This window comes from Tubulanus polymorphus, chromosome 6 (assembly GCF_964204645.1).
Source record: "Tubulanus polymorphus chromosome 6, tnTubPoly1.2, whole genome shotgun sequence".
NCBI classification, from domain to species: domain Eukaryota; kingdom Metazoa; phylum Nemertea; class Palaeonemertea; order Tubulaniformes; family Tubulanidae; genus Tubulanus; species Tubulanus polymorphus.
The window spans coordinates 12,057,647-12,072,052 of record NC_134030.1 but is presented as its reverse complement, the minus strand read 5'-3'; the positions used below and the strand labels follow the sequence as shown (position 1 = coordinate 12,072,052).

Genomic DNA, 14,406 nt, shown 5'->3' with positions numbered 1-14,406 from the left:
TTCAAAAACTAGATGGTGTCCACAACTGCCGACACTCCACCTTTAATCTCTCTTATTTCCTTTGTAGATTTTATGACAATTTTTCTTTCTCCACCATCCCTCTCAATATCTTACCAGTTTATGATTCGGTCTTACCAACAGCCCGATAAATGAAAAACTTATCGACTATACTTTGAATCATCACATTGCATACGAGTGCTGTGCAAGAAAAAGAGAACGCTTTTGATAGTTATTAAAAATATTCTGATGTCATTTTATTTTTAAGACAATTACATTTTAAGGGAGACAGGATTATCAGTAACGATGTAAATTGTTGATATGATTCGCCAAGCTCGTGCGTCTCTATCGATTCTTCACATCTCGATGAAACGACTGTTCCATTTCAATGTCGCCGAGTTTAGGTGCGCAACAATGATTAGTATATTGGGTCGAATGAGAGGTGGCGATAATATTCATCGTCATCGTCTATTCTGCGCATAAATAAAATAGAAAACATTTCATTTTAAGAGTGAATACGGTCAATGAATTTGATTCTTCATGAAGCCGCGAGCGGAATTTTAGGTTACATCTATCACGCATGACTCAAATGGGTTGATTTAAAATATATATAAATAATATATATCATTATCATCTATCATATGTGTAATTTTAGATGTTTTATCTTAGATTTTTGATTGTTACATCGGCCTGAATAATAATACTTTTAGCGCCAGTATATCATAAGGATATGTGAACGTTAGTTCGGATAATCACTTGATCTTAACTTGACGAATAACCTTTAAAATTTTGGTGTACATTTGGCCTTTGTATACCTCATGGGATTGTATTTAAATGCTTGTTCAACATAACCTTGCTATGTCATGTATTGCATTGTATCTCCCTACTGTAAACTTATATATGTAACATGGTATCTATTTTGTTCAGAGAAAATTATCTTTTTTTCGGAGAACAAAAATATGAATCTGAATCTTCTTAAGATCGCTAGATATTTAGAAATAGTGACTTTTTCATTGTTGAAAATTAAAAATGAGACTAGCTCATGATAGATGCGTCAGAAATCGTCCCTGTATAATGAATTGAATACATCTGTTTTAAAAACAGGACGATAATATAGGTTCGTTTGAAATATTAGGATAAAATGCACATTATGAAATACATATAGGTAGGCCTGACTATAAATACCTTAAAATATAAAACATACACCATATTTCATTTAGGGAGCATCTTAAAATTTTAACATCCGTTACTATTTGAATAACTCTCTGAAAGTCCTGATCCACCCCATCCATTTGCTGTACCGGTAAACTAAAAGGGTTAATTTTCATGGCGAGATACAATCGAGGAAGGAAATCGAGGAAATTGCACTAGAAAATTGTACCTATGTTTAATGTCGGAAGAAATCATATCTTTTTTGAAACAATAAACCCAAATTGAAACCATGCTACCAATGTTACCATGCGGATTTTTTTAGAATGAAAATGAATTCATAAAAAGTACTGTAACTTTATTTCTACTACACATATCCGGTTATTACAAGTGATCTAAAATGAATCGTTCCAACGGCAAAATCGTTTTCAACTACTATGCCACGAGCATAAGCAAACCACGATCTAACAGATGTCATTTTGAACATAACGGTGATTGATGAAAATTTAATAAAATTTCGTTATGTGACTAAAGAGACCCGTTTTATCACTTTCATATTCAAAATGTTTTCAATGTCACTCTCCAGAGCTTACCTGTAAACGATTTACCTAGAAGCAAATTTTAAAGTTTTTCTTTTCTTCGTGGATTTTACTGACGAAACCAAATCATAGTTGTTCAGAGATGTTTGAAAACAATTTTAGTTATACATGTACATAACCCGAAGTGTTTTATTGGTAGTAAGTTTTTTATTTTTCACTTTTCACCACTTGCCATCGTGAATCAGTTGCCGAAATATATATTTACGTGAAAGTCTATCCGACGAATTGAAAATAGTGTCATAGAAGTTAATTCAAATAATGTGTTTTGGTATGAGAATTGTTTGTGTTATCAACCCGTGCGGTTTCATGCCAGTTAATAAATGAATGATAATGATAATTGAATAGATTGGTGCCACACTATATCAGGTACTTTTTTAAAAAAACTGAATGATACCCATGCAAAGGTGTGTTAAGTTGTCCTCGGTTGACCTTCGAGCAGACTAGTAGCACTGTTATTACCTAATATTCAGTGCACTTATGCGCTAGGCATAGTTAACACAGGATAGTTTCACGCTATACTATGTTAGGTCTACCGTTAGCTACTTAGAAATTAAGAATCTAGGAAACAAAATAATTTCTGTGGAATTTTTTTCATCACTCCTTTGTGACTTTCATTATTAAGCTTTGACTGCCAAGAGCCAGTTCCATTGACACCCGTTAAAATCTGATCAAATATCGGAACTGAACTTCCTTAGCCCTATTGTCACGATCGAACTCCAGAACTTGAAACTTATTGATATACGTAATTCATAACCCCCCCAAATGTCCATTAGTTTGAAAAATGGACCGCACATCACCATTTCTGGCGTGGGTATATAATTTTCCATGCGACCTTTAGAAAATAATTTTCTACCGTTTATTGTCAGCAAAGTTTCATTTGGAATCATTTACGTAGCCTATCTATCTCTTAGCGTTTCCAAATAGTCTTGGGGTTCATTTGATCTAAGCTGAAGTTTAAAAGAAAGAAATAGAAATGGTTTGTATTAACTAGTCGTCCATCAAGCAGAAAATCTGGCTTATTTCGGGGCAGGCATTAGGAAATATCTTGGGGAACTAATTTTGATCACTGAGGGAAACAAATAAGAAATCAAAGTCCTGGGCATTCGAGTGGCGTGGTGAGGTTCCTCGTAATAACTTTCTGAAAATCATTGATTAAAGATATATTTAGAGAAATGAAATAATTGCATTGTACGCGTTTGTACATGCGAAAAGCTCCCTACCCTTACAATGGTAATTGAAAATGACCTGCCAATGACGTCATACTCACCATATAATGTTGATTCTGAAGAAGGTATGCCTACTTTGGTTATGAATGGATGTCGCTTCTGTATGCTCCGTCCAAAACTAGAAAATATACAAATATATGGAGTTACATGAAATTACCGATGGGAAAACATGCCAAATTAAATCTAAAAATTGTTAATTCATGATTCAATCAACAAATTATCGTTCTCTCAGCGGGGATAATTGGTCAGAACCTTTGGATATTCATGAACGTTCGTACATGCAAAGAGAAGGCATCACTATAATGAGTACCATATATATGTTTGCCTTGTACAGAAATCCATGGACATGACCCGTGACTATCTATGTTTAGGGATGTTTATTCTATGTATTCAGTGAACATGATGTTGGGGATAATTTTTACGTTATTATGTACTCAATTACAGGAAACGGGTGGGGGAGGTGTTTAGGAGCCATGGTGGTTTAGTAAACTACACTCTAGTGTCAAAAGTCAGGGTGTACACCAAATTCATAGGTAACATTAATTCTTCGTGAAGAAAAATACTTAATTATCGGCGAATAACAACAAGGTTAAAAACATTGATTTTGACATTTAAACTTTATGATATTATCACCTCGCTATGTTTTGTAAAGAACTCAATCTATTCTGGTTATGTCGATACGCTGAAAAAAGTAACAGATAAAAGAATGTATTACTTTACTTTGCTTGCTATGCTTTATTTGATCTAAGAAATAAGATTTCGTATTGAAATATTTGAATATATGCAAGTTGTAGATCGATGATGAATGGAAAATTCTATAGAATCCTTCATTCTAGTCGCTGCTATCGGCCATGTTTTTCGACAAACGAAGAATACTAGCGAAGTAATCTTACGATACGAACGCCTTCGTGATCTTGGGTTCGCACGGAATGTAAAATAAATTGTTTCCTAAAAATTTTGCAGTTAAAGTATTTGCTTGACTTTGGCGTTTAAAACTTTATATTAACCATCATTTTGTATTGAATATTGATGGTAAATGAGCACCGCTACTGAATTTACATAGAATTGGAAAGCCTTCGTGATGCTGGACTTGCAAGGAAAATAGAATTATTTTTTTCCCATGAAGAATCGTATTATTTGCTTACGACTTTCGCCAGTAATCATCAATTATCAGTGCGTTGTTTACCTTTAGCAAACCAAAGAATAAATAATGCGTGGCTATGCAAACATAATTTAAGAATACCTGATAGTCATCAATTATGTCCAAGATAAAAAACGTTGTCCAAAATTAAGATGCATTTTATCACCAATACGGTACATTTACTTTTTGAGATTAAGAATTTAGTGTACACATTTCTTGTTCGTTTCGATTATTATTTTCATACACGTGCTTTATTAAGCAGTACTATTGTACTAGTTGCCATATCAAGTAGATTTCAAAATATAGGAATTCGAACATACTAGCCTGAGACTGATTCATGATTCTTTTTAGCGAAATCGGGCGTAATGTAAATATTGGTTCTTATGATAAATGTATGCTGGATGATTCGTTCGAGCCACATTGAAAAAAATATGATACTCAATCCCCACCAAGACTAAAACGAAATTTTTAGACTCGTCTTAAAACATGATAATGTGGATATATTTTATACTAATACTAGATATTCAGAAAGCCGAAATTCGAGTCCCGAAATCGATTATTTCAGTTGGTTCCCTTCACTTTTTATACCCTGTGATCAGTCAGCAATTCACTAAGGATTAAATAAAAACCGCATGGTAGCATCTTCCGCCAGGGATTTTAACTTAATGAACCAGAGGGTTATTCCATTTATACATGTACTGTACATATCCATGAATTTGCCTTTCGTGCCGCGGCATCACGTTCGAATCCCTGCCGAGGGAGGATAGGGAATTAGGTGCAAATTTATCGTCATCGATCAACGCTTCATGCTTCAAACTTTTTTGGTAAAACCCGTGCAGGAACCGAACCCACGTGAACTTACCAGCTGAAGGTTGATTTGCATCACGCGATTATAACAGGATGTCAATCGACAAACCCATGATTTGGAATTTGTTCAAGTTATTCAACTAAACAAGTTGATAAGTAAGGAACTGAATATTTTCTATATAGCTTTTATGTCATTAACAACATTCAACGAAATTCTTTTTTGAGTTACCTATAGTTATGTTATGTAATGTCTTTTCTATTTCCCCTCCCATACTTTTTGGTACGCGGCTCATCTAAAAATGTACTCGTTCAATTAGTAAAATAATCTTTAATTTTGAACGCTTCAATACAACCGTATGATTTTAGAACGCAGATTTCCAAAATATAAAGCTTAAATTACCGATGCTTACGTTATAGTTTTCGTACATGTCTAAGATTAAAATTAGAAAATCATCATCATGCATGTATGGATATTTGTTACCACTAACTGACATAAGTAACAAGATAAATTTATGTGGTTGGTAAGTTTGAAGCCATACTAGTTGGTCAGAAATCAAATATCAAGGGCAGGCATATAAAAAATGTACATTGAATTTCAACATAAGCCGAAACAAAACCTCCACCACAGTTTCACACCAGAAACTGATGATAAAGATGATGCTGAGGGATCCCACGGATTGTTGTGGCATTACTTGCACGCAATGGCGGTGTACATTAAGTGACGTTTAATGTAATGAACTCATAGGAAGGCAATTTGGTAGGCACACCATGCATATCGTATATTTACTTGATACACTCACGCAAGATTACAGATTGTTACTACAGTGTATTATCCACAAACTGTCTGAAACCGCTGACATTTTAACGTTATTCATTATTCATGTCTCGTATTACTTGAAAAAATAATCTATGCGTAATGCATGTATTATCATTTATAAGATTAGAAAATAACGATGATAAGCAGCCCATTAAGAACATAATTTAAATATTGAACTATATTATTTTAATAATATAGTAAATCAAGTCAACGTGTTCCAAATTCTTTTCCAGGATCCAAGGCATGAATCACGACCCTTTTACGAGATGGACTTCATTTCTATGTGTATGGCTGGACTGATACGAAATACGATATCACAATCACGTCGCATTTGATTGAATCAGAGCCATTTTGTGTGTCATGATTCCTCAAGCAAACCCCCATGAGCTTTGGAGAAGCACAGGTTAAGATTAATCAATTAGATTCGGAATCGGTACTTTTAATAACTTGCACACATATAAAATACATCCCAAGCTGTATCTATACATAGAAATCAAGCTATTGGGTTAATATTTCCATCATCCAGAAAAATGTTACTGTCTTTATTCTTTTGTCAAGTTTAGAAATTGTGCAAATATTCGTTAACCGGTCATACATATGTCTGAATAGCAAATGTGGACAATATTCGAGAATGTCAGGAAGTTAGACTTAATCATTCGTGGTAACTAAAATCGTATATCCGATTCTTCGAATGCCAGATGCAACGTGTTGTTGCATCAATTTAGAGGCTAATGGGAGAATAAAATACACACACCCACGGAATATCAGCACACAATGCAATTACCAAAACTACTGGAGCCACATTTTGCTCTCGAATACCAGATATATTTGTTTTCGTCCTCTCGGATTACCAAAAAATACTGATGAGATTTCCGTTTCTGCGATGAATGAATGCGATCTGCATAAACGTGATGAAATGTTTTATTTGTTTTTAGTTTTCGCTCAGAATACGAGTTGGTTGTGTGCCACGGTATTAGCTCCTGAACGCGGAAATAAAAATATATGAAGATATAAATGAATATAGTCTACATCTTCAATCTATTTTTTCGAACCCGGCTAACGGAAGAAAAACGGGATATGAATAAAATGAACATTGAAAATATACTGATAAATCCGTCCGACAAAATTACTGAAGAACAGCAATTCCACTGGACATAGCATCATCATTATCTCTTCAATCTATTTTTTTCGAACCCGGCTAACGGAAGAAAAACGGGATATGAATAAAATGAACATTGAAAATAAACTGATAAATCCGTCTGACAAAATTACTTAAGAACAGCAATTCCACTGGACATCTTTGAAACTTTTGAAAGAGCATTTTCGTCGTCGAAATATTGCCCATAAAGAAAACATCGCTAAACTTGTTGAGCGACGAAACGTTCACTGACATAGTAATAAGCTCTTTGCAAAAAAAACAAAAAAAGGAGATCGACCATGAATTATTATGATGATACAGCGTTCGCTATTTAGATAGCATTCATTGAAATAGTAACCATGAAATATTCCAAGGATTTTCCAAAATATCTAGCACATATCGGACTTTCGGTTCAGTAGTTACCTTTCGTTCGTAACCATTTCATAATATGTATTAGAAATGATTCATCCGGCAGTGTGGCATTAAATCATTTGGCTACTCAAACCTCGTACCCCAGATTCATCTTAGAAAATGGTCTATTCCTCCAAAGTAGCTTACATCAGACGAAATCTAACTGATCGAAAAATATGTAATGGGCCTGTACGCAGATTTCACTCTTACAGAGTTGCTCTATCGTAACCTTGCGATTTTAATTAATTTTCAAATATCCCAATATCTCTTATAGCTAAATTTTCAATTTCTTTCATCGGTTAAAAACCTTTATTTCAAATTTGGGCCTGCGTGGAAATTTTTTAATAACTTTCCCGACGACTGATCTGTAACCGCTTGAGTGTAAGCACCAGTGACGTGCGATTAAAATATGCGGTCCTTGGTTTTACATCTTCACTTTTCTCAATAGTTGCTTTTTAAAAACCAAGAATCACCGGGAAAAATCTGCGTTTCATTTCGCTTAGAATGGTGTATCAATCAAGTTTATCAAACAAGGGACTGTAGAGCTAATTGGAATTCAATCAAAACTTATGATTGAAAAAAAGATTGAAAATTATCGCAAGAATTGGGACCTCGAGGGACCGCAAAAATGGTGCCTAGAAACAGGAAACTTCTTTATTGTGCCAAAGTCTCCCTCCACTTCTGACAGGTTGCAGAAACATTATCCTTCGAGAATGGATATAAATTTCAGACAAAATGGGACTATAGGCATACCTACCATTTAGCACCGTCTGAATAATTTGAGTTACTACGGCTAAAAATGATAACTTGTTTCTCGCCCTTTTCTACAAATCGAAGTGATCAGGCAGGCAGGTGTTTTTACAATTATCATTATTTTTTTTCAAACACATATTTGTGCAGATTCTGCACCAGGCAGGCAGGATTGATCAGATATTGAAGTTTACAAATATGGATACAAAACAAAAAAGTAAAGACGGAGATATGAGCTACTGACTGCATATTAATGAGACCAAACTCCTTTTGTTGCCCTAGCCCTGAAAACGACGAAGTTCCAAATTATGTGCGTGGTAAACGTAAGTTATTGCTAAAATGAAATACTTTACAGAAAACTGATACACACGAATCGTGATTTCAATAGATTTGATTTCATTAAACGCCGCCTCAACAAGCAACATGTTAAATTCAAACGCCGTTGAACCCGTGCCCCTGTTGCTACATGTTTTATCTTTACCATGAGTGCGTTGGATCGGTTAAAGTTTGTGCGTCGTCCCGCTGAATTTCCTTGTTGGGTTAATGTACAAGAGCGTCCAGGGGAATTTTTCGATAGCTGAAGTGTGTAACAGTGGAAAATGATTTTCATTCATTTCCACAAGAAACTCCGACGTGTTTTGAAGCCCAGCGGACTCCAAGCTCATCAGCGGTCCGTCAGGTTGTCTCTGATTTTCGAATTGAATGCGACTTGTAGTACTCACTACGAATTCATTAGGACACAACTTCCCTTTTAACATAGAATATACAAACGCAATAATGTAGCAGAATTCAAGGTAAATACTAGTTTTTATTTGAGTCATTAGCATTCAAACGCAGAAATATATTCATTATCGGTATAGGACCGCTATTTAAGCTATTAATGTCCACATCGTCATATTTTCACATCTCTGTATTGCAGTTTTATCTTGGCTAAGTACTACATTCCACATTTCAAATTCCTTTTCAGGGTTTCAACACAAGCATAACCCTTAATATTATTTTCTATTTATTCATTTCCGACGATTACAATATGACAATAAATACATATTGTTGTAATATAAAGCTGCGGTAAAGATAAAAAATCAAAGATTGTATAAACCGAGCATTGAAGATTAGTCCTTGATCTGGTATAATGACTGTGCATCTCAAAATTATGGGACGGTAGAAGGTTGTGTAAATTACAATGCACAAGTTGACAAGCGAGATGGTTTTCTACATCATATCGATCTGAGTGGATTTGAATAACGGACCGTGGGTTCTAGTAGTGACTTTCGGTAATGATTTTTATGACTATTATTTTTTTGAGTTTCAATAATTTTCCTAGAGCGAAGTCAAAGTTGTTGCGGCCCCATTCAATATTGCAATAAGATAAGTGAGGGTAGAAAAGGCAGTAATGCAAGTTGCCTTGGTACATTACAAGGTAGATATAGGTAATCTAGAGATGAATATATCTTTGCGACAGTTGTGATCTAATCCATATAGTGGCTGATTCGGGCCATAACAAAAAAATTTTGAATTCTGTCGCGAGAAAACCAAAAGTTGTGAATTCTCATGCGAGAAACCCGAAAAACAGGCCAAATGAAAATTTTATATCGTTCCTCCAGCCGTCAGAAAGATTTTTTGGTATGGACTGAATCAGCCACCATTAATCCGTGAGTTTGTACCCCTTTGAAACCCCCTGCAGTTATAACGGATGAAATGTTCCTTTCTTTTTAAGTATATACATGTACTCTGGAAAGAAATATTTATTTTAGCATATCAAAAGAGTTTTTCGAGCTCACGATTTTTACGCCAATCGGCAGCTATCATAATCTCGCCTGTCCCCGTACATCGAGATCGAGAAAAGATCAGGAAAAGATGAACGGTTTTTCCGATTAAAAAAAAAACGGAAATTAAAGAGAAACAATTTTTTCTGAGCAAACGTGGTCTCCTTTACTGTTTATATATGGCGTGAAGATGCGTCAAAATCTTATAATGTAAACAATATGACAATATATTCTGTCAAAATTATAACATCCTTTTTGTACTTGAAATATTTTTGATGCATTGATTGACGCATCTATCGATGCGTCAGTTACTTTATTTATTACTTGGTTTTGCAATAGCTGTACTGATTGATGAATGCATCACAGCCGCATGAAGTTATTGCGTTATATATTTCAGCTAATTTCTAGCTAATTTAGATAATTTAGCTAAAAATGCATGAAGCAGATATATGATATAAGATTTAATGTATTTATATACCTGAATTAGCTTCATGTATGAGCCATACAGTATTAAGGAATTGCGTTGTATCATAAACAGATTTGTATTTTTTGATTTAATAAACTACTACTACTAATAATAATAATAATAATAATAATAATAATAATAATAATAATAATAATAATAATAATAATAATAATATATTCTCTGATTATTTTGCTACCTGTTTCTTGGTAAAACTAAGGTGATGTCAATAAAGCTAAATTCAATTGAATTGACGGCGCCATAAAACAGAAAGATGCATGGGTTCCGGCCATTTGGTCCCTGAGTTTACCATTGAAAAGAAAAATGTCGGTCTCAGCCTTTTTTTTTGTTCTTAAACCTAGTCTGGTTGCCGTTCTGTTTTTGACGGCGATTGCAGATAGCACAGAATTCGACGGGCTAGTCAATCTACGGCGTAAATAAGGTACCATTTTAGAGCCGCAATTTTGTTAGGGTACTTTTGCCCGGAGTAACACCCATCTACCGAAACACACGCAGAGAAAACGGCGTTGAAACTCGGAATGACGATCGATGCGCTGCGCTTAAATTGCCATGGAATGAAAACGAGGCAAGATATCTTAAAATCTTAAATTTCACTTGAAAGGTAGGGCGTTTATGCGCACAGTTTCTGTAGGCCTTATGTTTAGATTTTTGGAAAATTAGTTATAGAAATAACAAACATATTTGAGTAACCTGAATTTTTGCACGTGTTCTTTAAAAGCTGGCGACAATTTTTCTTAAACATTGCTCCCATATCGCATTGCAGCAAATTTGAAAAAAAGGATTTTTTATCACCGATAATGGGAGATTCACACGGTTGAAATATTTCTAAAGCTGTCAAACTAATGAAATGATGACCATGGATGTCGCGTTCTATTCCTGTCTTTTTATATTTATACCAGTACCTCTGTCAATATACGTACAGGGCTATTAGATATCAGTTTTACTTACCGCGGCCTACCTACTACTGCAAAATATTCATTCAACTGCCGAAGGTAATCTCTAAGCGCCTCTGGTGATGTGAATACCTGTGGCCTTTCGGGTGGACCCGGGAGATTATGACCACAGATACTTGCGGTTAACGTTGCGAACAATACACAGACCAGTGTCACAAGATATTTCTCCATCATTTGATTACCTATAATCGAAGAAATGTTATTAATCCCAAAACGCACAATTCTAGTTAAACTTGTTATCATTTTAGATCCCGGTTTTAGACACAGGATAATTTTTTTTCTCAAATTATTTATTTACCAGCATCTTATACACAGTGTATGTATATACGATGTTATATTCTACGTGCACGGGTTTTGATAATTTATCATTCAAGAAAATAATAGCTGCTTTATTGACAAACTTTATTGACAAACCGTAAGTCTTTCAACGTAAGCCGAACAAGAATTCAGAAATATCACTTTGAAAAGCATCATCAAATCACTGCACAAATTACGTAGTTACAAATTAAGTAATCTATTTCTTTCTATCGAGATATCGTATTTTTTCTTAGTATGGTAAAATATTCATAAAATTTGTAATCCCGTTATAACATAATCAGTATATCAAACATTATTTCATCTATTAGTTACTTCTATTTCAGAGTTGCACGAAGCGCGTCACATGGATGCAAACACGAGAGGTGAGCTCAACTTGGCAAAGCGCAGAACTTGACGGCTTCGTATCTAACGTATAATCTTACGCAATGTGAAGAATGCACGTGGTGCCCCTATTGCTCAAGCTTCAGCTTTGCAGAACGAAATGTGGTTAGATTTAATACTCATAACGATTCCAGGTATAGAACACCTTTTAACCGATGGTTTTTCGGCAATTCAAATTTACAAATGATTTTGAGCTACAAATCTATGAATAATCATTTAGACAGGGCTGAAATAAACTATCGGTGCGGAATAAACCGCGCTTCTTTCGAAAAATAGTCTTCAACTTCGGTGTTTGAAAAAAGAAATTGTATGCAGATCCCCTTATTCGGTCAGGTTTAGATATCGTGAGTTAAGACGCTGTACAAATTGGTTCAGTACTGGTAATTCAAAAATGATTTTTATATTTATAACATTTTTATATTTAGTGTTTTTTTTCAAATATGAATTGCTCTAGAAATAGAAGAATTCTTGAATTGAAGAAATGGATTGGGTTCGAAATAGGCCCTGTACATACTAATACGACGAAGATGATCAAACGATCATAATTCACGGTTTTTTGCAACTGGGAGGACACCAAACAACAACAAAATGGCGCTTATTTTGTTACGAAAGCATTGTCTTTTTTCATTGAAATCTTCACAAAAGAAAAGGATATCAGGTACACTAGACGTTGCTTTTGCTATTGTTTGTTAGATACTAATGCTATTGGACTCGTGTGACATGAGATGAAATATGTAACAAAATATTTGAGCACACAATTATTATACACGCAACAATTGATTACTGGTACAACAAACTTCTTTCTAGGTAGCGAACTCTCTTAATCTTTTTATTAGAATGCCACTTATAAAATATTTTCGTTTTCAAGGTATGACCAAATTGAAAACAATTTCCATACGTAAGTCATTATCAAGTTGGTGAATGATCGAGTTTTGGCTATGTCAGAAAATATGATACATCGCGAGCTATCGTTCAACGATAATTATGACATTAATTTGTTTCTTATGATAGCGCGTAGATAATACTAGTATGTGCGCTAAACAAACAAAAAAACACAATTAATACATATAAGTTAGCTTCTAGTAAAACAATAGGATTAGTAAACAGATACAAGTAAAAAAGAAAATTTTTGAAGTATATGTTCTTTCGAAAAAGTAAGTTTTTAAATTGGTTTTAATACGGACGACACTGGACGACTTGTGTCTTTACTGGGCAAAAGCGACATCTGGCACATGGAAAGTCATGGAGTTCTTTTAGAAATAGTTTTGCTAAATCATTCAAACATTTGTAGACAAGCAACAAAATCTTTTGAATTCAATGTCCACTGGAACTAGCTCATGCATATAAAAATATTGTTCTGGCCTAGAAGATGTTTGTGATTTACCATCGTATCCCAGGATAACAAATACGGATATAATCATGAAAAGTATTGCTATTGAAAGAAAAATTCCCACATATCGTTTCTATTACGTATGATATTGTAAGAAGTCGAGCTTCGTAACGCAAAATCTGTTTAACATATCCATACGAAAAATACTCTAAATTAATGCAGGTTTTAGAAATATCCCCTAAAGTCTAGTTTTAGATAATCCAGGTTATGCTAAATTATCTTGAATGAATGAATGAATTTTTCGAATATTCGAAAAATGTTATTCCTTACCTAATATGTTTGTAAGTTGGCTTTCTTGCTTGAAACGAACCTGCCCGCATATATCTCCGATTGGTCTGATGTGAGAGTCACTTCTGTCGTTTTCCCATTAGAGTGAGGTGAGTGTCGCTGCTTCTAAGTTGCATTGCGTATACTTCAAATCCACGCTTCGCTTGCTGTGACGTGTACAGTTTGTGCGCCCACGCTCGCACACGTGATCAGAAGATATTTTCTCAATAACTCGCGCAGTATTGAAATACCCTGCCCCAGTGGTTTAACCCACCAGATGACATCAACATTTTCCCATTCTGATATTCGTTAGATTTAGATGAGGTAGATGAGAATAAATTTATTTCGGCGCATGAAGATTTTGTCTAATTCAAGTTAATTGAAATGCATTCCATACAGACGTATATTTTTAGATTTTATTAAATTGGATTTTTTAGAGCTGTCTACTGAAGATGAATAAATTATCGTACTCGCATCCGCTGTCATTTCATGGGTTCGTGTTATGACTTGCATGTCATTGCAACAACCCCCTTCTCCGGGGGCCGGTTCCATATAGTCATTGCTAGTCAAGACTATCTATAGCTAATATAACATGACCAATGGATTGAAGAGCACTTTTTGGACTCATGTCTCGACTATGCACCCAGTGCAAGTTCCTTTTTATATATGCGAAATGATTACTATTGTTGAATAGATTGTGAAATAGATCAGATGATTGTCAACATTCCATGTAACTCTGCTTCTTTCAAAATATGATTTTTAACATAGAGCTATATGAATCCTGAGAATACTGAGGCCTATAGACACTGTGC

The 14,406-nt window shown here is 34.6% G+C and overlaps 1 protein-coding gene across 4 annotated transcripts; it reads right to left on the bottom strand.

Annotated features, from left to right (window-relative positions):
- Nucleotides 1-286: 286 nt before the first annotated feature.
- On the bottom strand, nucleotides 287-13,362 carry LOC141907408 (pro-neuropeptide Y-like). Of its 4 annotated transcripts, none has more exons than XM_074797040.1 (4): nucleotides 13,322-13,362; nucleotides 11,234-11,420; nucleotides 3,013-3,089; nucleotides 287-470 (listed from the first exon to the last, which is right to left on the bottom strand). In XM_074797040.1, exons 1-4 carry the CDS (start codon nucleotides 13,356-13,358, stop codon nucleotides 466-468), a joined length of 306 nt encoding a protein of 101 aa, XP_074653141.1. In that variant the 5' UTR covers nucleotides 13,359-13,362; the 3' UTR covers nucleotides 287-465. The 4 variants fall into 4 exon arrangements, with proteins under 4 accessions (XP_074653141.1, XP_074653138.1, XP_074653139.1 ...); XM_074797037.1 differs by having other exon boundaries at nucleotides 287-465; XM_074797038.1 differs by lacking the exon at nucleotides 13,322-13,362 and adding an exon at nucleotides 12,452-12,459 and having other exon boundaries at nucleotides 287-465.
- Between the last annotated feature and the right edge of the window lie 1,044 nt (nucleotides 13,363-14,406).